General features: G+C 37.8%; 1 protein-coding gene and 1 long non-coding RNA gene across 4 annotated transcripts; both read right to left on the bottom strand.

Moving 5' to 3' along the window:
- Window positions 1–9538: 9538 nt before the first annotated feature.
- Window positions 9539–12533, bottom strand: uts2r3 (urotensin-2 receptor 3). Of its 2 annotated transcripts, none has more exons than XM_057340665.1 (2): window positions 12371–12533; window positions 9539–10827 (listed from the first exon to the last, which is right to left on the bottom strand). In XM_057340665.1, the coding sequence occupies exon 2, from the start codon at window positions 10729–10731 to the stop codon at window positions 9580–9582; it is 1152 nt and encodes a 383-aa protein (XP_057196648.1). In that variant the 5' UTR covers window positions 10732–10827; window positions 12371–12533; the 3' UTR covers window positions 9539–9579. The 2 variants fall into 2 exon arrangements, with proteins under 2 accessions (XP_057196648.1, XP_057196649.1); XM_057340666.1 differs by having other exon boundaries at window positions 9539–10823.
- Window positions 12534–20347: 7814 nt separating this feature from the next.
- On the bottom strand, window positions 20348–21497 carry LOC130558088 (uncharacterized). 2 transcript variants are annotated; one of them, XR_008963390.1, is made up of 3 exons: window positions 21439–21497; window positions 20659–20723; window positions 20348–20460 (listed from the first exon to the last, which is right to left on the bottom strand). It is a non-coding gene; the product is annotated as an uncharacterized LOC130558088 (long non-coding RNA). The 2 variants fall into 2 exon arrangements; XR_008963389.1 differs by having other exon boundaries at window positions 20350–20463.
- Between the last annotated feature and the right edge of the window lie 5460 nt (window positions 21498–26957).

The raw sequence follows: 26957 nt of genomic DNA, 5'->3' as shown, positions 1-26957 counted from the left end.
TAATGTTTTACTCAAATGTAACGAAAGATATTACAGAATCATATTTTTTATATATTAAATAGTTTCGGAGGCGATTTGTAATGTAAAAATAACGAGTAGGTGTAATAAAATAAGTAGAATTGGCCAAAATTATGATTATTTTTAAATTTGTTTTGAAAATCACAGAGATGACATCGACCAAGCTCTACTCTGTGTCTAGAATGAAACTCAAGATGCATTTAATTTGTGTGTGTAAGTTTATTTGTTGACAGTGAATTGGTTGTGTAATATGCTTCTTTATTTAAATATTTTTATTCATAATCTGATGATGGGAGAAGGCTCTAACAAATGCACTTAAAATATTATTGTAACACTGTAAATAGCCAAAAGTTTAGTTTTTGTGTATTCTCTGTTAATAATGTTTTGCATTTAAAGATTTTCTTTGCTTTTCAGTGTTGATGGTCTCTGTCTCCATGGAAACATGTAAGGCTACACAAGTTACACACATAATTATTTCTATTTAATTATACATAATATATATTAATTGTAATTCTGAATGTATTGAATTATCTACATAGAACTGTCCAACTAAAGTTAACTTGTTTGTTTTGCGGATGGTGTGACCTGCCGCTGTCAGGCTCTGTTGAGTTCTCAGCTCAGCCTGCAGGTGTCCTAATTGCTGGAGAGTCACTGAACCTCATGTGCTCAGTCATCACACCAACTGAAACTCTTTTAAACCCCACAATAACCTTTTTAGTGGATGGCAGAGTGATCATGTCCACCACCAATAGTAGTGACACAGGTGTCTTCAGCCACAGAATTCACAAGGTCACCCCAAAGCATTCCGGCAGGTACAGGTGCGCGGTTCAGCAGCAAACGGGTGAACTGAAGGAGAGTAGACATGTGCTCATCACTGTGACAAGTAAGAGCACACCTTGATAATATGATAATATGTGGTGAGTTAAAACTGTGTAATTCTTTACATTTTCATGTGAAGGTGCTTACATGTTTGAAATGATCTTTGTAGACAAGTTATTTTTTTTTAAAATGGCCAATAAAAGACCTGCAAAGATGTAAACATAGCAGGGCGAGACTTCAAGAAGTTGATTCATAAAGTTTCACGTGTACATTTTTTGCTAATTATAGTGTGTTTAGATGTTAACATATAACATTTTATACCTGTCTAAATTTTCTTTTGTCACAACATAATTCCCACATTTATAATTCCATAGTTTACTGAGTTTATTAGTCTAAAATGGAAATAATATTAAGAAAGAATGAGTAAGTGACCCTAAATGTTTAAACAATAGCTTTTTAACTTAAATATTTATTTTATATTAAAAACACAATGCACAGTAAATATTGTATGAATGTAATAGTTGGTATGCATGTCCTGTGTGAGTTTTAATCCATTACATGGAACTTGGCAGCCAGAAAACCAGAGCCCATCTTAACCGTGGATCTACCAGATGGCCTTGCATTCTCCCAGAATCCTGTTTCGATGATCTGTAGTCTTCCCAAGCACCGAGGCTGGATGTTCCACTGGTACAAGGATGATGGGGAGGTTCCTGCTTATATTCAATGGGGAAATGGTGGAGGGCAGGCCACATACCGGCTGTGGCGAGCTGACCCTGCACATAATGGCCATTACCGCTGTAGAGCAGGACGCGGAGAACCAAAGTTTTACACTGAATACAGCCAACCAATTAACATTAACATCACGGGTGAGTCATAGAGACTTAATATGATGTACACAAGTATTTTAGAACATGCTCCTGGATTAACATCCTATCTGAAATAAATGTTCGAGAACTCGCTAGAGTATCTAGAGAAAATGCAATACAAAATTATATTTATAAATTCTCACAGGTGGATTTGATACCACAGCGCATGTAATTTTGCCAAATTATTATTTATTCTAACGTCTTATATTTATATATATTTAATATAACAAATATATGTACAATAAATATTTTTTCAGATCTATTCACTTCTGTGACGTTGTCTGTGACTCCCGATGTTGTAAATGAGGGCCAGACTTTCCAGCTAGCATGTCATGCAGAATTGAGCAGCCAGTTAGGACAAAAGATTGAAGATGTTCAGCCCACATTTACATTCCTCTGGAATGGGTCACCTGTGCTCACTGACTCCAAATATCAGGTATACAGTATCTCCCATGGAGGTCGATACAGTTGTGTAGCTGTTTTAGGAAACTCCAGGTGTGCCAGCCAAGAGATGTACATCACGATAAAAGGGAGTGAGTCCTTTACATATTTACAAATTTGCTAGAGTATTTACAAATTTAACCGTGTGTATTTCATTTACTGAATTAAGAACGCAATGTCGAATTTATCTTAAAATTGTATTATTGAGTGCTTGCTTACACAGTGAAAATGTTTGGCTTTGTGCTCATGAATTGTGTATTACAGATCAGACCACAATTATTTTGACCCATGTTGTGGCAGCTTTGGTGCTGTTTGTGGCTCCAGCTGTGGTCTTCATTTGTCGCTTTATTATTAAACGTAAGTCCTAAATCACACATCAAGATGAGACTGATGACTTCTTTATTGTATATATTTTCATAATGTTAATATTGTCTTTTGGTTAAAATTTTTGCAGGTTGCCAGTCCAAACATGCCACAGTTAGAGAGTCTGAAAGCTGCCCAAACAATCTAGAAGTAGTACAAGATATGTAAGTGTACAGACCATCATATTCATTAATTCAATAAAGAATTATTTGTCAGGAATACAAGACAATCTAACCTTTACACCTAATTTCTTGCAGTTGCAACGGAAAGCAGCCCTCCTAAATATCTGCAGTAAAGATTTGTATTTGCAACCTGTTTTTTTTTTGCCAATGCATGGAATGAACATATCAACCACTAAAACTTAAATCAGTTCCGCTGTTAAAATAATATCGCTTTGTTTTCAAGTTAAGAGACTCTGGAGCAAGGTTCATTTTCAGGTGTCCTAAACAGGATCATTGACCACTAGGTGACGCCACATATCTACAAAACCTCAAGCTGTGCTGTATCAAACTGTTTAGTCAGTGTAACACACATTGGTGTACAATTGTCTGAGACCATATTGAAATCTGTTTTGAAAGGATTTCAATAGATCTTTAACAAAGAAATCTAGTAAAATATTTTGTTTCGAACAAATGGAAGCAAATTTGTGACATAAGAGGTCAGATTTGCTGGTTTCCATCAAAGGAGTCGTTTCCTTAATTTCCCATTGACTTTCCATAGTAGGAAAAAAAATTACTATGGTAAGCCAATGGGGGCTTATTTTGAAGTGAACTACTTTAAAGCAAAACTGATTTTTAATTCATGCTGGGATTACTAGCATCATCAAGATTAAGCACAAGCCTCTGGAGGCTTTGCCATAAGTGTGTGCTACCAGCAAAACAAAGCACAAAACAAAATAAGAATAGCTTGAATAAACCAAATTGTTACACTATTTTACTTTTTTTTTCTGCATTTGGAGTTCCTGGAGAACCTCATCCTGTCATTTTAAAGGGATACTGCACCCAAAAATGAAAATTCTGTCATCATTAACTCACCTTCGAGTTGTTCCAAATCTGTATAAATTTCTTTGTTCTGATGAACACAAAGAAAGATATTTGGAAGAATGCTTATAACCAAACAGATCTTGGCCCCCATTGACTCCCATAGTAGGAACAATTACTTTTTGTTCTGTTGAAGACAGTTTCATAAGAGAGGTTAGGTGACTTTCAGATAAGATTGGGAAACAAGAAAGTGTGTCAACAGACGAAATAAAATGTCTATTCTTCAGACATGGAATGAAAGAGAGATTGAAAATAAGTGAGAGGTGTAGACGCAGCCTGTTAACGGTTCTGCTGGTCAGAACCTGAGTGCGAACTGTGGCGGTGATGTCCGTTTATGTAACCTCCGGCCCTCCGAAGCACGCAAGCCAGGGTTTCGCCTGATCTCGGCGGCTGACACAGACGTGTGAAGACGGGGAATGAGGCAAGAGACGGGTGCTGTATGGCACTGGAGCCTTAGGTGTACAAAGAGACACTTGTATTGCTGGTCTGCTCTGTTTGCCCGTGGCGAGTGCAAGACAAGTTTTCTGTCACATCTGCAAGATTTGCAGGGTGCTGACAGAAACGGTCTGGTGTACTTGTGCGAATACAGGTTTCGGTAATAAACCTGGCGATCAGCACCCATACGTAAGCAAACGTGGGTTGTTCTTGACTGTTTGATGATAAACTGTTTTGAATAATACTGTTTTTGTGTTGCTTGTATCTTGCACACCAACTCGATGAGCTCCGTTTGGTACGTCTGCTCGTAAAGAAACAAAAGTAAAGAAAGAGAGAAAACAGATGCGAGTTTCGAATTCGGGTCTGTGGATGTGCGTCTTAGAGAAAGGGAGCCTCTTATTCTCTCTCAGCGGGAGCTTGGCCTAAACTTCGGCCTAGTCTCGTCTGCCCAGCAGGAGATTTTCCTGAGCTGACTGCCCAGGGGAGGGGCACCTGCCCCTGCTGCAAACACTGGAGCATAGGCGGGGAAAGAGGAGGGGAGGGTGAGGATGGAAAGACGCTCAGCATTCCAGGAACAGGACATGTGTTGGATTTATGAAGCACACAGGTAACTCAAAACGATGCCTTGAAAAAAGGGGAACTGTTTTCCCCCATACGTACCTCTGAGGTCTGTCTTTGCTGCTTCCTTTAAAGCGAGACGTTTCTGTCCAACACAGCCACAGCGGTTATTGTTGGAAACCTCAACTGTACCAGCTCTTGGTGACTAGCAATATAAACTGACAGCTTATGGATTCGCTGGCCTCCCTCATGGCAATATTTTCCACTGTTTGGGTTTGCAGGATACTAACATATGTTTGAAGTTTATCACGCGTTCAATCATTCAGACCCTCTTGAGAGAGGACGACTGTGAGAGGGACAGACTTTAAGGCCCCAAACTCCCCCAGCTGAACTTATTGTCTTTAAACTATGAGTGTCAGAACATTACCTTAGAGACTTCTACATGGTAAATACTATAAATAAATAATAAATATTCTGTGGTTCTGGTTAAACACCAGAAGACAACTGAGGAACAATTTCCATTTGCACTCTTAAAAATAAAGGTTCTTAAAGGGACACTTCACCTAAAAATAAAATTTCTTTCATTTACTCATCCTTATGGCATTCCAAGCATGTATGACTTTCTTTTCTTTGCAGAACACAAAAGAAGATATTTTAAAGAACGTTCATAACCAAACGACATTGGCTCTCATTGAGTTCCATTGTACTGACACGAAACCATTTAAGACATTTTTCAAAATATATTTTGTGTTCCACAGAAGAAAGAGCCATACAGGTTTTGAACCACTTGAGGGTGAATAAAGATGACAGAATTTTTGGGACAACTATCCCTTTAAAGCAGGGGTCTTCAACGTTTTTCGGGGCAATGACCCCTTAGATGAGAGATGCATGGAGCAGGGACCCCCTTATACTACAGTAAATGTGTAAACAGAGCTGTTTAAATAGAAACAAACCTTATTGTCACAGCAATATTATGTTAAGACATTACATTAGCACTGTTATGTTATTGTTGCACATACTTTTCTGTGTATTATTTTATCATTAATATAGATTGTTTGATTATTTTAAGGGATTTGCAACATCATTTGTTTTAATGTTTCTGTGAGATGGACAATTTACTTGTCCTGAACCTTAGTTTTTTTTAAGGCTTCAATGAGATGACTGACCCTGATTAATGACACAAATACTATTCTAGTGGAGGTTGTCTCTAGATGCGAAAGAAATCAGTGCAGATCTTATGCATTGTGTTGTAAAAGCAGGCCGTTTTATTAAGTGTCATTTTTTTCTTCCGCTTCTCTGTGTGTTGCAGAACACACCGCTATTTTATAATTCTGAGCTCCGTTGTCTTTCTTCACGAGTTTTTTTTTCTGCAGAGCATCACATCAGACTAAGGAGAGCAACATGCAATGAGTCCGCATTATTTTTGGGCCAATTTGTTTGACGTGCACCATCAGTACTACACGGTGCGCGTTTCATTTATTTTAAACATGTACGATAGTTTTGTCAGAGTTTACAATGCAGAAGCGGTGTGGTGTCATTTGCCTGTCAAATTAGCGCTTAACTTTAACAAAAGGTCAGAAGTAGCCTATATGAGAATGCACTTTATTTGCACGCCACTCCTTTCATGCGTACTCTGAACTTATCGGAAGGGAGATGATGAAGCAGATGTAACGTTTCTTCTATCGCTTCTGGTGGATGTTTTTGTCCGCACGCCGTTTAAAATTGCAATAAGCGAGAGCTTCAACGAGTCCGCGCGGTCGCGCACGTGCGCAGCTTAAAGAGAACATTGGTTGTAATATTTCTGTACATGCTTTACATTTTTAAACAGAAGTTGCCTGTGAGTAAACAGTAATTTGCGGACCCCTTGCAGTTCCACCGAGGATCCCCTAGGTGCTGCGGACCCCCGGTTGAAGACCCATGCTTTAAAGGGTTCTTCGCAGCAATGCCGTTGAATAACCATTTCTGGTCTTAAAATGGTTATTCAACGATTCAAAAAATCTAACCATTTCTTTCTTGCCTTTTTAGAAAAATGTTCCACCTTAAAAAAACTTTAGTTTAACACAAAGGTGTTGATGTCTGTCATCATTTACTCAGAACCTCTGTGAGTCTTCTAAATCTGTGAAAATGTGTTTGTTCTGCTGAACACAAAGGAAGATATCTGGAAGAACGTCAGAAACCAAACAGATCTCATCCCCCATTTACTGCCATAGTAGGGAAAATAAATACTATATGGGAGTCAATGGGGGAGGAGATCTGTTACTGACATTCCTCCAAATATCTTCCTTTGTGTTCATCAGAACAAATAAACTTATACAGGTTTGGAACAATCTGAGGGTGAGTAAATGATGACAGAATTAGCATTTTCCCTTTACCTTCATATAATGCAGACCCCATGTGATTGTGGCAATGGTGCTGTCACGCAATAGGACCTGTTTGAGAGCTTCACGTGGATATATTGCTCCTCGGACCTGCTCTGATGTTTTGCAGGTACTGTAAATGAAAACACATGCCCATGGAAAATTAAAAGAGTTACAGGGAGGTGCACACACCGGGTCCTTGTGGAGTCCTATGTTAGATGGCATGCTTCCAAACTATACGTGGAATGGAAATGTTAGACCAAATGTGGTGAACATCAGAACATCAGTGTATTTTACCATGAAACATAAAACTGTTACATAGGTTTTCATAGGATCAATTATTAAGGTTTGAGAGAATTATTAGTTCAGTTGATTGTATGTCCAGAGAATTTATAAGCATGAACTTAATATAAGAAATAAGAAAAGAATATTTCTAGTTATATTTTATATTTTAGTTTATGTTTTAACTTTAAACATTCAAAAGTCAGTTTGCTGTCTTCAGCCCGCTAACTAAGATCTCCATCAGCAGATCTTACAAACGTCCCTAACAGATCCCTAAGAGTCTCAAGACACCCCCATGACATATACAAACTCACACGTCTACACTCCTCACTGCTTTCAGTCAAACAATATTTGTTCATGTGCGTCAGAGAGCAGCGGGCAGTCCTATACCAATACAGTGCTACAATTCAACAATACAAATGATATGTACAAATTATAAGAGGTCGCTTTAGCTTGTACTTATCATAAATCTTTCAGATGGAACATTGTTGTATGGATGTCACAACTGACACATGACCAGCACTGCTAACCTGACATTAAACCCATTTGTGGTTAATTTTGAGAAAGTGCAGAAAAGCTGATACAGAAGCTCATGTTTTCCAATGAAAACACTGTCCCATCCAAGCACTGCAGTGCAATACACACACACTCCATGCAAGACCTACAAAAAAGTGAATGCTAGCAAGAGCACAGAGCCGGCCAATGCCGGCACATGAATAAATATTCCTAAATGAAAAATTTCTTGACATGTCTCAATCTCTCCCTCTTGTTTTCTCTTCATGTCATTTTCATTTATTAATATTTTCCTTACTATTACTTTTAGTTCTGCCTTTCCATCTGTAAAAACTTGGTCACGTGTTATAAAGAACAGTAACACAGTGTAAATCACAGTCTGTCTGTAGTTGTCATTAAAGGGATAGTTCACCCAAAAATAAAAATTGTCATCATCTCACCCTCGATGATCTGTATAAACAATCTGTATAAATGTATTTGTTCTGATGAACACAGAGAAAGATATATGGGAGAATGCTTGTAACCAAACAGTTCTTGGCCACCATCGACTACCATAGTAGGAAAAATGACAATGGTAGTCAAAAGTGCCCCAGAACTGTTTGATTTCCTACATCCCTTAAAATATCTTCTTTTGTGTTTAACAGAACAAAGAAATTTATAAATGAATTTTTCCAACTATGGTGGCCAAGACAACCATTCTTCCAAATATCTTTCTCTGTGTTCATCAGAACAAATACATTTATACAGATTTGGAACAACATAGCGAACAATAGCGCCCAGAAGAGCGTAATCCATTCTTCTATTCATTTACATACAATTTTTATTGACAATTGTATGTTAAAATAAGCACCTCAGATTTCATAGATAATTTTAGCGAAGCCTTGTGCAAAGCAATGCATTATTTAACAGTAAAAACAAAACAATACAGAGATACAACAAAGAACAAACATCTTTTCAAAAATATCTTTTGAAGGGTTGAGCTTAGGTGCAAGACATGTTGATTTTAATTCTTTAAATATGGTTTTCTAACTTTAACAGTTAGAAATGGTCATTTTGGACAAGATGTACTTAGTATATGAGCAAATTGCTAAAGTGTGAATGTGCTAAAAAATATGTTTGGAAATTCAAATATTTTAGGAGTAGTTCAGATTTCAGAATAGGTCCATAATTTGCACAATTCCATTCAGTAAAACCATAAAAAACAACAGTTTAATAACAAATGGCAAATAATTAATATAAGGTGCCAATACATGCTGTCTTCTGCAGAAGATTGTTTAGTCGAGTCTGATAAAGTAGCTCATGCCGAGCATAATGTCCTATTGGAGAACGGGCGATGTTTGTCCTGGCTTTGTGACAGACAAGTGATTTATCCTCCACAAAAGAGCAAACTCTGACACGTCCTTTAGCTTTGAGCCAAATCTATACTATGTAATTTCATCTTTGCACTTAGTCTAATAAACCAATTTGGTAGTTAAATGCTTCACACCTGTTGTCAGAATATCCCGGGGCTTGTTTTGTCCCTTTCAAGTTGCCTTTTTTGACCATTAAAACAGATGTTTCACACATTGTAGCCCAATAATTTTGAAGGCAGGTTTGAGAGGGATTTTGATGTCCCTGTCAAAAGTTATACACTCAAGATTCCATACTATAAGCATTCACATGCCTTATGTCTTTTTGGTTTGCAGGGCTGTAACACATAATATATATACAGTATATATTACTAGATTCGATTAGATTTTGGATTTGACAATATTGCTATATATACAGGGCACATATAAAGCTATAAACTTTAACCCTTTAGCACCAAACTAATAAGTAATCTGTTTAAACATATCTATATTGGTGATGGGATTTGTAGACTGTACTTATTGGAGGCCAAAACAAATGTCACTGCTGATCAGAGCTGCCTTTATGGCAAAGTGGGGCAGCTGCACTTATCGTCTTTCTGCTGGTCCGTCTGCGCTTGCCTGTCAGCAGCGTGTAGAAGAACGGATTCACACATGAGTTTCCGTAAGTAAGCCCTGTGAGGATGCGATTGACGGTGACCTGCGTGCCCACTGGCACCGCACGCAGCACATCTGGGCGGTAGAGCGGCAGAAGCTGCCATATCCAGAATGGAAGAAAACAAGCCCAGAACGTTATCACGATGCCCAGGATGAGGAGCAGAACTTTGGGGCGAGGTGCACGAGGCGGGTAGGCGTTTCCCCCTCCTGCCCAGGCTGGTTGAGTCTGAGATACCCAGTAGAGTCTCCCCAAGGCTGCATACAAAGCTCCGATGGCCAGTCCTGGGCCTAGGATGCTGGTGCAGAAGAGCACACTGAGGTAGGCTTTGGAACTCTGCTCATCCCAGGCCGGCACGCACAACTTGCCCTCTTGGTTCTCTCCGTCCTCAAGGTGCAAAGTGATCATCATGGGTAAACTCAGAGCTACGGCAAAGCCCCAGGCCAAAGCTACTCTCAACAGTCCGGATGAAGGTGTGGAGGAGGCTGCCAACGGGTCGGCCACAGCTCGATACCGGTCCAGACTCATGGCCGTGAGGGTGAAGATGCTCGCGTGCATGGTGAGCAGGTCCAAACTTAGCAGGAGCCGGCAGCCGAGTTCTCCAAAGGCCCAGTCAGATGCCAAACTGTCGTACACGATAAAGGGGGCAGTTGAGAGGTACACCAGGTCTGCTAAAGCCAGGCTTAGAACCTGTAAGTGCAGGGAGGAAGAAGAGGAGGAAGAGGTGGGGGATGAGGAGGGAGAGAAAGAAGGAGAAGAGGGACTGAGGCAGGATAGGCTGTAACAACAGATGGGAGCTGTATGCCGCCGCCTTGACGTCCTGCGGCGCCGAATAAGAAGACCTAAAGTGTATAGGTTTCCCAGCATTCCCAACAGAGACAGGAGTGATAGGAAAAGGCAGAAGAGAGCGGTGGATGCTATGCTTGGGGATGGAGAGAGAGAGGGGGAAGAGGAGGGAAGGGAGAAATTATGGAGAACGGGAAATGTGTAGGAAGGAGAAGGGGAGGAGGAAAGGGAAGTTGAACTAGAGATGTCCATTTGTCTTGAATGGCAGATGTCCCAAGATGAGCAAATTTACGGAGCTTCAGAATATTTTTAGGGGATTCACATTAGAAGAGCTTTTTTGAGCACTGCCTTAGAGAAAAATGTGGGAGACAGAAACAAGAAACAAGAGCTATGATTAGTGAACCATTGTTGTGATTAGAATAATTAGCATTTGTCAACAATGTTTAATCTTTTGAAAAAAAAACCAATAAAACAAATTAAATAATAACAACATTTTATCTGTATGCTGTAATTAAAGTTTGTTTCAGTTTCACTCGTTTTAATTGACAAGTTATGAGTTAACAGAATATTGCTGCGCAACGCGTAAAAATCATTGCAGTTCTGTTTGATTGTCACCAATATATTTATATTTAATATTTCTATTTTTATTTGTTAATTATTTTACTCACAAACATATTTAACTTTTCGAACTCAAGAACCCACCCTAATCCCAGAGGGAAAATATATGTATATCACATTAGCCCTTTCTATCGAATTAATATAATAATTTAAAGAAAAGTAAATTTCCTTCGCTTTACACATTAAAGCTACAATCTTATTATATGTTTTATTTGTTTATTTTCTTGCTACAATTGTTACGTTTTCGCTTCCTGATATGAAATCCGTAAAATCAAAATGTTAATGTTTACATTATCGAGCAAATAATAATTTCCGTAATGCATAATTTACTGACTTCATGTAAATGTCGTCAAAGCTTGACAGTTTGACACTTCTGTTTCAGAAGCTCTGTACGGGAATTATGATGACGGGTGAGGAGATCAAAGCCGTGCCGCGGGCACACGAACGCTGGAATTACTGGAAAGAATGTAGATGGCACATGGTGACCCTGAAAGACGCTTACGAGCTGCTGTTTAAACGCAGCAGCATTGGCACATGGCAGTATCCCGCCGCGTCCATTACCCGGGTGCTTTAAATAACACCTTTCTTAATGGATTGACACACCTCATTGTATAGGACCAGTACTTCATAATTTCCTGTGAGTTTATATTATTTTTTTGTAGATATTCTTTATGTGTAGTTTATACACCACGATTTGCCCAAAGGCGAGATATGTCAAACAGCTTAGCAAAAAGGTTAGGAATCGTAAATAAATACGCCAACTAACTAAACAAAAATAAGTCAACGGGGATTTATGCATTTAATAACGAATAACAGTCAAGGTCTAGCTGTGTCTTTCACAATAAATTTTAGGCACTATGAGTAAGCTAAACATTACCAATGTTGTCTTAACATTGTAAGTTTAGTTCTTGTTGAAATTTATTTATTTTTTCAATGTAAAAGAACGCCAATCATGTAGCCTATTTATTAGGCTACATTGTGATGTATAGTTTAATTAAAGCATCTTTAGCTCGGTACTCTGCGTTGCTTTATATGTAAAAACATCGTCACATTTAAGCTAGATTTGTGATTTGCATTATGATAGAAAAAAGAATGTTAAAGAACATTAGACATTAGAGTTTTACAATTGACAGAAATAAAACGATGCATTAAACATAAATTATTGCTATAATTTAGTTTTGTCTCTAAAATAAATAAAAAAAATCGATAAACATACGCCAATAACGAAATTATAACGTTAGGATTTGTATTTAGATTATACAAGTTGTCTTACCGTGAACTGAGTATTCAGGGATGGCATGTTACATACGTCGACCTGCAGTATATCCAGACTTAAACCGCACAATTATGAAACCGAAAATATCCTTATCAAATTGTGACATATATAATAAAACTACATGTCATACATCAAGACGTTGTTAAAGATATGATAATATTTCTTAATAAGGACAGACAGAAAGTTTAAGTGCAGATCTCAGGCAGTCACTTCCCGCACATATGTTGTCAGAAGCAAATGATGGGAGGGATGAGGAGAGGTTGTGCTCAAAGACTAGAAAGAGGGGTGTCTTTAACAAAGACCCACACTATTATGAATAGTCTTGGAGAGAGTAGATTGATCCCCATTGGCAAAGGACTGACTATGATTAGATGTTGTGTTAAATCTCAAAGACATTTTTTGTGGTGTTCATGTTGTTATCATTAACTTTTCGCCTGTTTTTAAATCCCTGCTGCCCATTTTAAAAAGACATCTTTATGAGTGCAAAGTCAGTGCTTTGGGGCAATATTTACAAATGCCAAGAGCAATACAGTAAGTATAGCGTAGAAAAAAGCACTTGTAAATGTCAGAGACAAATATTTATGTCCATCACCCATTGAAGTTTCTTGGATCTGAGATCATGCGAGGAATACTTTTAAGGTATTCATTAGAGAATTTGTCAAGGAGTTGTAAAGGAGCATAAAAGATTTTCAGTTATACAGAACAAATGAATACACAAATACAATACAAAACCATTATTTGGGACTGAATCATGCGTGAAAAATGTTGGATGAAATTTTAAAACGTACCACAATCCAAGCCACAGTCGAGGCACTGAAGATCTTTCACTTGAAATATTGCTCCCTAACAACCATACAGCAACACATAACCATTAATGGACAGAAAATGTTTCAAAGACATTTTCACCTCCTTAGTCATGCAAAAGTTAAAAGTGATACATGGTCTGAATATCTAACACATAATTGCTCAGCCTGCCCTGAAATATGTGTTCACATAGACATTTCATAAAGAATGAAATGTACACTCTTAACCAGAAACAGCTGCTTCAGTAGGCTATCTTAAAAATATTATAATGGATGTTAACTTTACATGACCAAGACTAGTTACAAAATTGATTGTGGCTATTTACAGTATTTTTACATCCCTATTTAGCTTCACCCTAATTCTATTGTCAATTTTAAGCACCATTTCATTTTAAATGTGATCCTTAACTTCAGGAGGTCTACTGGTTTCTAGATCTTTGATGCACGCGAGTGAATCTGCTCACACATGTTCTTTCCTGTAAAATGAAGATGACTCATAAGACGAAGGCAGTCCAGTGTAAAGGAACGCTCGGTGTAAATTACTAACCAATGAGAAAGAACGACAGAAATAGAGCGATAGAATGAGAGAAAGAGACAGAAAGAGGGCAAAAGAAGTTATAATCCTGTCTCCTCATGAGCTACTGACACCATTTTCTGCTTCGCACCAAGGGCCAACACACACATCTACTCAAGAGCCTCCAAGGACAACACACACATATCTGCGCATTCAACACACTCCAGCCAACACACACAAGACTGAAACACTTCAACTTAACACCAGCACCCAACACCCGATACAGTCAACACTCACACACATCTAATCAATGAAATGAATATGTGTGAAGTTGACCGCAGCCATCCATTGAATCTGTTTAATGAATCAGTGTCCTGGTTTCACTGTTCAATATTTTTCAATGCACTTCTGTGACCACAATAAGTAAAATGAGTTAAACTGACAGTATCTGAGACTCAGAAATGTTCAGAAAGAATGACTCGTGTGAATTACTGTTGGATGGTGAGACCTTCTAAGATTTTTGTCATGAAATCATCGAGGTTAAAAGTGTCAAATAACACTTAAATGGAGAAGTTATCCAAAACGGATATTGTCAGATTATTGCTACGATCAATCAGAAATGCATCTGGCTGTTTTAATATTACACTGTCTCGTGAAGTTGGTGAATTGCATGTGAACGCAACCGCATTTCCACTGGATAATGTTCTTTTAAAAACTAAAAGTATGGGGTGGTATAACCCTCAAAAATTTACATAAACCACTGAAAAACTAGAGGGTTTATCCATGAAACACAAAAAGCACCCTTAATGGCAAAAAGGCACCCTCAATGTATTCCATAGAGTTATATGAAGCCATACAAAAAAAATTTGCGAACCAGACAATGATCCTGATCTCGTGAGAATTCATATACCAGGTGGCTATTTAGTATAAATTTGAATTGAATCTGACAAAAAAATATTGTGAAAAAGCAGATCATACACATTTAACCAATGTAGCTCATATAATATTTTTGAATTGCCATGAGATTGTGTTAAATGTACAGATGGAATTCAATATGTTATTCTCTAATAATTTTCTACTTATTTGAGTCTGCAGTCCACTTAAAGGAACAGTTCACCCAAAATTAAAATTCTTTCATCATTTACGCACCCTCGAGTTGTTTAACATCTTTATAAATTTCTTTGTTCTGGTTAACACAGAGAAAGATATGGACGAATGCTTGTAACAAAACAGTTCTTGGCCACCATTGACTACCATAGTAGGAAAAAATACAATGCTAGTCAAAAGTGCCCCAGAACTGTTTGCTTTTCCTACATTCTTTCAAATATCTTCTTTTGTGTTCAACAGAACAAAGAAATTTATAAAGCAATTTGTTCCTAAAGCATTCTTCCAAATAAATTTCTCTGTGTTCATCAGAACAAAGACATGTATACAGATTGGAACTAACTAGAGGGTGCGTAAATGAAGGCAGAATTTTCATTTTTGGCTGAACTGTTCCTTTAAAACAATAAACAGGCGTTTTTGATGTCAATGCCAATAGGTTCACATATGTACTGTGATCAAGCACAGGTGCGCCAGTTTAAAAGTGCTAAATAAAGAAAAACATACAAAAGCTTACCAAAGGTTTTCAAAATGTCCTCCTTTTGTTTTTAACACACAGCATGTTTGGAATGACATGAGTGTGTAATGACAGAAATTGGGGTAACTGTTCTTTTAATTTCCTATTTTGTTCATTATATCTGTTGGGGCATTTTGACCGGTAATCTCTTCTCAGATCCTGCTCTGTTGGTCTAAACTCTGTTATAACTCTTGTGTGAAGTCTGCAAGGCTTAGAGAAGTGATCTGGGCTTAGCGTGTCCCAGGCATGTGCTGTATATTTGAGAACACAAGATGGACAGAGACAGGCACCGGGGCCAAGACGAGAAGAAGGGCAACATACCTCTCCCTGCGGGGTGTGTGGAATTTCAACAAATACCTGGCACAGGCCTGCCAAAATAGGCAAAGGAAAGGCAATCTGAGAGAGAGAGAGAGAGAGAGAGAGAGAGAGAGAGAGAGGGAGATAGAGAGAGAGAGAGAGAGAGAGAGAGAGAGAGAGAGAGAGAGAGAGAGAGAGAGAGAGAGAGAGAGAGAGAGTGGAGACGGGGACATGAAGAAGGAGACAGAAAGTTTGTCTGGCTTGTCACTGAAGGACTATTGGTTGATATAAACATCAATTTCTTTTTGGAAAGACCAGCAATTGGATGGATGTTGGTGTCCCAACTAGACATCTTAACCACATGCCTATACCAGCAACAAACCAGCACGAACCAGCTTGGACCAAAATGGATTTATTAAACCAGTCCCTTTCAATCACATACATTTGCATTTATGCATTTGGCAGAGATTGTCTTTCAAAATGTGCATTCAGGTTTAAATTTGTATCCGTTTTTGTGTCCAACCCTGTTATAAATCATTTTGACGATTTTTCGCCACGGTTACCCGCTGACACAAGGCCTCCATGCAGATTAACACATCAGATATCACGGTGTGTGGTAGTCTTGATGCCTTAAACTTGAGGTCCTGCCCTTCCCATGGTGTCTCCCTTAACATCAAAGGGGTCATAATTGCCAGACACAGTCACTCAGCCCTACGGAGACCCCCGGCTAAACCTGTGTGTGTTTCAGCGCTGTGCCACTACACGGGGGGATTTCGAACGAAAAACAATCTGATTAAGGTACCACGACATAAATAATCAGGGACCCTTTAAATGGCTTTAAACCGCCCTTGTGCCTTGCTTACATTATGTTAATTAATTCTCCAGTGCTCGTCTGCCCACTGACAGATTGCCCACTTGTTTGACTGCCCTGCACAGAAGATTTAATTAAATGGGTGGACATTTTTGCATGTAACAAATGGTTTGTTTCTCTGCAGACTGATTAGTGGAGTTCAAGATGAAATATTGATCCTCTGTCTCTGGTGCTGATGTTTATATTCACGTCACTTTCAGTAGCCCTCTGTAATAAAAACAGAGAACTCATGTTACTCCAATACTCAGTTTATTTAATAATCGACTTGTATCTAAACAAGATGCATTGAAAATCATTAGACTTGTTTGCTGTTACCTGTCCTGGCATTCATCCTCAGGTATTGTGCTTTGTCATATTCAGTCCATCAACCCCACCGGAACTTCCATTCATATATCCTAAACATTAATTGGCTAAATTCTTATTTAGAGATTTAAATTCTTATCTTATTATACAATTATGCAAAACTGAGTTTTTTAAAAGTACGTTTTGATTCAGACATGGTGAAAATAAATTGGTTAAAGAGAAAAGACAATTGCAAATTTCTAACTGTTTGTATTTCTTATTTTATTCTGTATTTTTGGAGGCTTCTTCCACTGCAGCAACTCTGGTGTGCTAAGACAAACCTTGACTCTGAATTAGACGTTTTGTTCAGCATTTTATGGATCTGGCAACCCAAGGCAGAGCGAGTGAATCAGACTGGAGATTGGCATGTGTTCAGCTGGATGTTTATCTCATTCAGGACCACACTGAACATGAATGTGCTGAAAGGTAGCACGGGAATAACTGCATTCAGTCTAAAAGTTCAATTGTATAATCACAGATTCCATGAATATTGCTAATCATGCTTTCAAAGAACTAACAGAGTTATTGTACAAACTAAATGTTTGACTAAATAGTTTATACATGTATTTAACAGTCTTTCCCAAATACTAATATTTAGGAAATACTACATTAAATACTAATGTTTTCTTCATGTATTTGCTATTTATTCGATGATCTATTGAATAAGATTATATGACATTATTATCATATTTGCAACATAATACCCAAAAGCAATCTGTGTTTGCATTTGTCTGACATCATTCTGCACTAGCACAGACAGAACACAGTGTTCTGTATGGAGACAGATCAGTCTCAATAATAATACATTTACAAAATACAATTCATAAATTCAGCTCGTGGGCTCTCCCTGTTCTTCGTGGACGTTGCTCGGTGGCTTTGGTCAGGGTCACTGAGTGCAGCTATGACACGTCAGAGGAGATCTGGCCCTCCCGGCTGAGCCTGGTTTCTCCCGAGGTTTTTTTTTTCTCCATTATTCATCATTGGTGTTTGGGTTCCTCGCCACAGCAGAGCAGTGCAGTGTTGGCTTGCTCACCGGGAGACTGCATTTATTTATTCATTTATTTATTACATATTATTTATTATAATGATCTTGCTTGGTCTATAAACACCATGCACTGTGCTGTGTTTTACCTTTCTGTGTTTTTCTTATTTGCTCCTGTAAAGCTGCTTTGGAACAATGCACATTGTGAAAAGCGCTATATAAATAAAATTTAATTTAATTTAATAAATTCACAGCACAATTCACATTCACAAAATCAGATTCGTAAATTCAAAACACAATTCATAAATTCACAAACATTTTCCCCAAATGCTCACACAAATATATCTCGCAGAAATAAATTCAGAATGTTTTCACAAATATGTATAAATCATGTTCTTGAATTACTTTCCAGTAAACATTTGTGAATGTTGTTACATGTATTTATGGATTGGTGAATCTGCATTTGCAAATCGTCACACGTGTGTGGATTGCTTTGAATTTGTGTGTGGTATTTTTGAGACTGTCCTGCCACGGTGAGATTCAAGCGTAAATTTTTTTTAAGGATGGCCTGTTCAGCCAATCGCGTTGAGCTTTTGATCCACCAATCAAAACGCTCCTTACTGAAGTGACTCGAGAAGCTCGACGCTGCACAGTTCTGTGCAGTGTGCCTGCATCGGTTCAAAAACAGAGAGGGACGCAAGAGCACACTCAACAAGTAAGTAAAGTTTACTTTTTATACCTGATGCCACTCTATATCTCATAAAATATTCATAAAGCTTGTTTTTGTTACTGAGCTGGCGGTGTTGAATTGAAGGTAAACATGTTTGAACTGGTGTTTGTAAGAAGACTGTTGCAGTTACCAGAGCCTTTAAATTTCAGTCGCCACACTTTGACAGTCTGTTTGAGCAAACCCCTGAAGCTACAGTATTTGCAGCCAATTCTAAATATTAACACATTAAATGCACTGATACATAAATCTGAGAAAGCTGGCAAAATATATGCTTTCAGTGACGATCCGTGACTTCTCTTCCGGGGAGGCACGAATGCGAAGCTCATCAAACCATGTATGTAGCCCGTCATTTGTGTGGCTCGTAATGTCAAAAATATGTTTTAGTCGCGTCTCAAGAGACGCTCGCATTCACAGCATACTCGTAAGACACTCTCTTAACACTTAACTATAATTACACACGAGACTAAGCGAGTATCTAGCAAACGCGAGCACCTCTTTTATAATAAACCCTCTGGACGCATCTAAAGCAGGCACGTATTTTGACATGATACGTGATTGCACGTAGTTCACGCGACGAACACATATTTTGACATGACGAACCAAACACATATTTTGCATTTTTGCCTCCCTGGAAGAGAAGTGTCAGAGCGATCATCCAGCTGTTGCTGTCATATTTTGGAGAAAAGACGTTCGGGAACGAAAACGAAAGCAGCAGCAGCAGGTCATCTTCATTCATTTTACTGACTGGGAACACTGCAGCACGCAGGCCTAAAATAAACACAATGTTATCGTTGTCGTCCGCTGGTGTGGACGCAAATATAGTTATAGTTATAATATGAACGTTCCGGCCGTTTAGACTATGACAACCTGTCACGTCTACTTTGTTTCGCCATAGTTTTAAAACGAACAGAAAATCTTTATAACAACACATTGTCTAATGTTGTTTTGCGACGTTGTTTCTGGATCTGATTCTGCAAAGCATGCATCTTTCACTCAGACCCCCACATAGCACACGCACAAACCAGTGGTGCAGTGTTTACAGACTTTATTTCTTCAGAAAAGCAATAGTGAGTAGTGACATTTTGAATAAACAGCTTTCAGTGAAAGGAATGGGTTTAGTTTAAGAGAGAACGTAACATAGAATACATAACATAGTCGTAATTATATACTAATGCTTACATATAAGACATCCACATAAACATGCAAAACAAGTAAATATCAGTGGATGCAAGCAACAATAAATACATTTGGCAGTAATTGCAAAATAAATAAGGCAACAAACATTTCATTTGTTAATATATCCAGGTAGTAGATGAGCCTTTCCTTGAATGGAAAGTCGTCACACTCATTAAACCTCTTACAGGTAGAAAAAGGAGACCAGAAAAGGCATAAACATGAAAATAGCCATTGCATCCTTTTAATTTTATGCCAGTGATGATAGTAAAAACTAAATGTCTCCAGTACAGCAACAGTTACCTAAAAAGTCAAGTTAATTTAGTAAGTAACCAACTGTCAAGCAAATGTAGCAATGTAGTTAAACATAAAATATTTGTGACATAGTGAAGTTGAAATATGTTCCATGGGTATGTATCTGTTTCACTTGTTTGTCTGGTCTCTTGTCTTTGCATTATTATTAATGTATGAATTTATGATATAAAACTGTCCATATTATATCAAGTGCCTCAAGTGCTTTACATCATATTAATATCTGCTTTAAAAATTAGTGAAAATGTGTGGCCTTGTATGTGATAGCACTTTGGCACTTGACAATGAATTTATAACTAATTTCAGACAATATTCAATTCAATTCTATCTTACAGGCTAATCATCAAACCACCCCACCAGCTCCAGCAACTCCACCAGTCCAACGACCCCACTGAGAAACTGCATCACTCTACCAGAAAATTCATCACTCCACTCATTAGCCATCCTGCTGAAAACAAAGACATACACCCGTTAACAAGCCACATTTAAGAGTAAAAAAAAAAATAAGCTTATGTCATTTCAGTCTCTGTAACAGACTACCTGCTTAATAATAACAATAACGAAATAATAATCGGTCCTACTGTACATGTGTAGTGTTTGTTGTATTATTTGCCTGTATTAAATAAATAATAACAACACCCACCACAACTGAAACTTGAGACTGCATGACTACAGGAAAATCTCTTGCTTAGACTTTTCTATCAGCTCCTATTAAGGAGAGAGAACAATGTGTCAGAGGTTTAAGTTGTGTGGCACAGTTTAAATTCATCAATGTATCTAAGTTTATTGTTAGTATAGTTAACTGCAGTTAGAACATATAAATCTAAGTAGCTATTATCTACCAATACACATTAACTAAAGCTGACTACTACTGGATGTGAGAGATCAACTAATATGTTAAAAAGACAAGAAATGCAGTCATTTCAGCAACAAATGTGGTCGAAAAATACTGAAATAAATGTGCTTTGGTGCTGAAATTCAATATTTGAAACTATCTATCACCACAAGTCATATTCCACGCCATTTCCCTTCTTTCATTAACATATCAAAGCTTTAAATATGCTTTGTCTTGCGAATCGCGATGACATCCTGAAGAGGTAAAACATTGCCAGCATTTAAAATATAACAGCAGAGGATCCAACGCCCCCGAGCCCCAACTACAATATTTAAAATTACTCTTATTTTATCGCTCAGGCATACGTGTCAACATCTGTTTAAATGTTTTATTACGTGAACCGCAAGAGCAAAGTGTGTGGCGACTGAAATTTAAAGGCTCTGGTAACTGCAACAGTCTTCTTACAAACACCAGTTCAAACATGTTCACCTTCAATTCAACACCGCCAGCTCAGTAACAAAAACAAGCTTTATGAATATTTTATGAGATATAGAGTGGCATCAGGTATAAAAAGTAAACTTTACTTACTTGTTGAGTGTGCTCTTGCGTCCCTCTCTGTTTTTGAACCGATGCAGGCACACTGCACAGTACTGTGCAGCGTCGAGCTTCTCGAGTCACTTCAGTAAGGAGCGTTTTGATTGGTGGATCAAAAGCTCAACGCGATTGGCTGAACAGGCCATCCTTAAAAAAAAGTTACGCTTGAATCTCACCGTGGCAGGACAGTCTCAAAAATACCACACACAAATTCAAAGCAATCCACACACGTGTGACGATTTGCAAATGCAGATTCACCAATCCATAAATACATGTAACAACGTTCACAAATGTTTACTGGAAAGTAATTCAAGAACATGATTTATACATATTTGTGAAAACATTCTGAATTTATTTCTGCGAGATATATTTGTTTGAGCATTTGGGGAAAATGTTTGTGAATTTATGAATTGTGTTTTGAATTTACGAATCTGATTTTGTGAATGTGAATTGTGCTGTGAATTTATGAATTGTGTTTTGTAACTGTATTATTATTGAGACTGATCTGTCTCCATAGTTCTGACATCTTAGAATACTTAGTTCCATGTCCATTTCAAAATGAAAAGAGGCATTGTGATATCAGTTATTAATTTATTTAATTTAATTATAATGAATAATAATGTAATGTTTCCTATTTTAATAGATATTCTGCTGCAGGTTGAGAAATTACTTTCTCAATCACAAAAACAATAAAGCAAAACGTCTTAAAGTTTATTAGGCTACTAAACCTCACAGCACATGGTTATATTATACATGGATGATTAAAGCTGAATGAATTACATGGCTATTGAAGCCTATTTTACATAAAACCTCAAACAGATACATTTTATTGTAAAACCGCACATTCTTTCACAATTAGAGGCACATTCCCTCCTTTAACTCTGTTTGGATCTTAGCCAGTCAAAGTAGCAGCATATCCACCTCCATGTGAGTTTATTTTCACGCTTATATTATGAGACTCTCTTACACGTTGTACCGTGCATACAGGTTCAACTGAGTGCTCCAGTCTGATAAAACAGAAGCCTACTGTCATCTAGTGGTTACTTTGTGCAATCTCACTTTAAGTACATATGTGGGAAACATCAGGACAGGGCAGATTCATTGTTTTCTATTTGTTGTGACAAGCAAACACATATTGTGCAGCTAACACAATCCTTGTGTTCTCCTAACAGATAGGGCAGTTTCTCGTCGTTTGACAGACTTTCAAACGTCTGGTGTATGGACTTGATTTTTCCATAAAACATTGTCCGTATAATGGTACTTTGTGCATTCTGTTAGGAAGTGGAGTTCCGTCTCAATTTTGTTGAGATTACAGTGTGGACACAGTCTCTGGTCCTGTGGCAGGCATGTTTGTCTGTGTCTGCCCGTCTCGTGAGTTGATGTCCACAGAGTCTGTATCTTTTCCACGTGGCTCTTAGTTTTTTGCCTGTCACTGTGTACAGATAGTCTACCATACTATATTCTCTCTTTAGGGCCAAATAAAATAGCATTTCACTTTGTTGTTGTTTTTAGTTTCCCAATGAGTGATATAGTTTTGTTTCATTTGTGTTGTAATTTGGTCTGATTTTGTCAGTGTTGTTGTGGTTGAAATCTGCCCTGCATGCATTGTTTGTGTGTCGGTGCACTTGTATATTTTACAGAGTTGTGCATGCACGCTCTCAATTGGATGTTTTTCCCATTTAGCAAAATCTTCATTTGGATTTGTCATTGGAGCCCACACTTCACTGCCATAGAGGGCAATGGGTTCAATTCAGATTCAAATATTTTCAGCCAAATTATATTTGGAATTTCTATAGGACATTGACGTTTGGTGACATAGAAGGCCCTGCGTGCTTTATCTCTCAGTTCATTCACTGTAGGATTAAATTTCCTGTGGATGTGATTTTTAGACTCAGGTAATTGTAGTGTGATTTGTGTGTTATGGGGTTTGTGCCAAATGTAAATGTGTGTTGTGATAGTTAGGATCTGGATCTTTTCTGAAAGGTGATCATTTTAGTTTTACTGAGGTAAACTGTCAGCTGGCCCAGGTCTGACAGTATTGCTCTTTCACACACACACACACACACACACACACACACACACACACGCACGCACGCACGCACGCACGCACGCGCACACACGCACGCACGCACACACGCACGCACGCACGCACGCACGCATTCTATTTCCGTGCCTGGAGAGCATTTTCCATTGATCAATCTTTTTTTTTCTTTGGCTGATCTGAAATGACGGGCAATGGGCATCTCACAATTCATTTCAAGCCATTAGATTTATTGTTTTATTTCTTGTTCATACAAATATTGTTGCTCTTATCTGGTGTTGAATATGTCTCACCAGTGTATAGTGGGTCTGGGCCAATTGAACTATTTTTAGGTTTTGCATTCTTATCATAATTTGTTACTTAAAATCTCATTCATTTCATAGTATAGTTTGAAACTTAATGGTATGCGTTTTATTCAACACTGCAATGAATCCCTGCATATAATTTTGTTTGCTGAGCCAATAAAAAGTCAGTAAAGGAGAATGATTTCAGTCATTTAGATTTTATCATATTGATCATAAAACAAAGGAAAAACAAAGACAATACCATCAGAAGTCTTTCATCTTTAAACGTTTAAATTGTAAAATGTTAGAAAGCTCACTTGCACGATTTCTGGGGAGTGTATGCAGAGAGGATGCAGCTCATTGCACATTACGCATCTTTCATTGAAGTATTTCCTGCTGCTGTGAGCGCGCGTGAAGCAGAGCACGAGGAGGACGCAAGTCACTTTCACGCGCAACAAAGCTTGTAAATGCGAAGCAACCTCAAAAAACGGAGCATCTTTTTCGGACTTCTGCTTAAATACGAATGAAAAGAAAACATTTTATTGAAGTAAACTGCACAGGAAAGAGAATTCACCGTCAAGTGGACTTTAACCCGATAACATTTGTGCACACGCCGGTGAGTGACATTTTATTCAACTTCAGCTTTGACTTCAGATGGTTTGTCTGTGATTTATAATGTTTTATTATAAGCATAACTTGATATAAACCTAGTAATTTATGTGAATGTAATAAATGTAAATCTAGTAGGCTAGTTTATTACAACGGAGGCTTATAACAATACAGAAATATTTATGGTCGATTAAAGGTGAATAGCCTACACAAAAAAATGTATACAACATATACAAACTAAACATGAACTTTTGGTAAAACAAAGTCTATAAGAAAGTACGTACATAATATTATTATAATATTAATACATTTACAACATACTATTAATATTTGTTTCAACATAAACTTACAACCTTTGCCAATTATAATGTTATAAAATCGTCTGTTGCAACTTGCAAATTGACCTGAGAGCAGGGCAAGGCCATTTCAGTCAGACCTCATTCCCAGAGGCTGATATCAAAGCACAAAACAACGATCAATATCAGAATGCAGTTGTTAACTTATACAAACAGTGATTAACTCATGAGAATTATTTTTTGCAATGTAACAATGTAGTCAGATTGGTTAAGTCATAAATTTAGATGCTAACACAACAAGCACGTTTTGGGTGACCAGACAAAACGTTTTTACAGTGCACCTTAGATAAACATTCAAGTTATCATCAAACTGGACATTATACAAAATATATAGGCTATAAAGAAGTACCAATATACACAGTGGATTGTTTTGGCTGGTATAGGATTCATAGTTCAGTATATGATATAAATTTGTGTACTGTCCTGCTTTAGAGCTATTGCAAAGAGGATTTTCATTCCTTTGCCCTTCATCTGGTGCTGTTTACAGTTTTATTAATTTGTAGTTCAGTGAGATTAACCTCAAGGTCATTAGCTCTAAGAATCAATTCTTTGCTTTAGCACAAAGGGAAGATCGAAAGTTTGGCTTAATGGAGGGATTTCTATAAAAAATTACGTTATAGCAACACCAAGATCATGGAGTGTTCTGTGTTTGTAGTTCATGTAGTTATGTGAAAATGGACACTTAATCTGAATCTCAAGGATTATACACTCTCATCCTCCGCCACATGATGGGATGGAGAGAGACTATGAAATTGATAGCATGAGCCAGTGCTGAATCGCTTATGTTTTTCACCCATTTGGCACACACTTTCAATCAAAGCAATAAACGCTGCATTGAAGGTATACTGTGTATAGAATTTACATTATGTTGTTCCCATGCCTTTGGTGTGGTTAGCACTACAGTATAAGTGTTACATTTTTCAAAACTATTATTGTACTATATACTGTATGCAGTAGTACAAATTTCACTTTTGATACATCATATGAAGTGGGTCTTTGATAATTGTACTTTTCTTGGGTGCAGAAGGTGAGAGCAAGAAAGACTGAGGTAGAGAAAAGGAGAAATAACAGTGAGATAATGAGATTTATGCATTATTCCAGTCCAGCTATTAATCTTCAGGGCGTAAGAGGCAGTGCTGTAGGAGGTATAGAGAACATCGAGTCAGAGAAGATTGAGATGATGCATATTATAAAAGAGATATTACAACACTTGAGGAGACTCAGTTTTTCAGATATCTGGAGCTCAGAGAGATGATATCCACATTATGTGTATATACTCGATTTTTGATTGATCAAACTGCATGTTTCTAAAAAGCACACAGCTATTTCAGACATAGCAAGACCACGGTCTTATCTATTTCGGGGAATGCAGATATTTCTGACATCGCTGGCAAATATCACAATTGAAATTGCATATCAATAATGAAACATGACATAAACTGCACAATAACTTTTGTTTCCTCAGTCTAAATTGCACTAAAAATCAAATTTTTCAAGGTTGCTTCTGCTACTGCGCATGAGTCCCGCCCCAGAGAATCGTCAGTCTTTATGGATCGATGAGAGGCTCTGTTTACTGGGTGGTGGGACTTCCCTCAAGCGCGACCATATTGAACATTCGTTGCGTTCCCTCCCCATAATGGGAGTGTCGCATCTTGTTAATACAGTATTATCTCATATTATCTTTGGTATTTCTGTTACTTCCCTGGAGTAGGAACTTCTTTAGTACTCAAATGGTGCAAAGAGTGAGTACTGTAAATCTCAGCAACAGGCGGTTTTTACATAAAACAGCTCTCAAGTGTATATCTGCAGTAACACAACAGTTTATTAGCTCCTGGGATTGAAGTGTTGCTGTCTCAGCAGCAGTGCAGACGAAGAAACCAGGGAGTTGATTGAGGAGGAGGTGATATAAGTTAAGGCGATCTACGGAGCCCCTTTAGGGACACGGTGGTGGGAAAAAATGAGAGGAAAGAGAAAAATATATTTTTCAAGCTTTTGCGTTCCCCCGAGAAACATTGCGTTCCCTCGCAAAACCTTTGCATTCTCTCGCAAAACATTCAAACGTCCTGTTGTCCCGCTCCGTACATTAACAATGGAGCGTTTAGTAGATTCCCGGACCAATAACTTGTGAGCTAAACGTTGTTATAACACAAATAACACAATTCCTTAGATTAGGATCTACAACCTAGTCTTCCTCAAAACGAGAATATAAATTAAAGAGCAGGT

This window comes from Triplophysa rosa, linkage group LG8 (genome assembly GCF_024868665.1).
Source record: "Triplophysa rosa linkage group LG8, Trosa_1v2, whole genome shotgun sequence".
Taxonomy (NCBI): domain Eukaryota; kingdom Metazoa; phylum Chordata; class Actinopteri; order Cypriniformes; family Nemacheilidae; genus Triplophysa; species Triplophysa rosa.
Note: the sequence above shows the minus strand (reverse complement) of the source record. Positions and strands in the feature narration are given on the sequence as shown.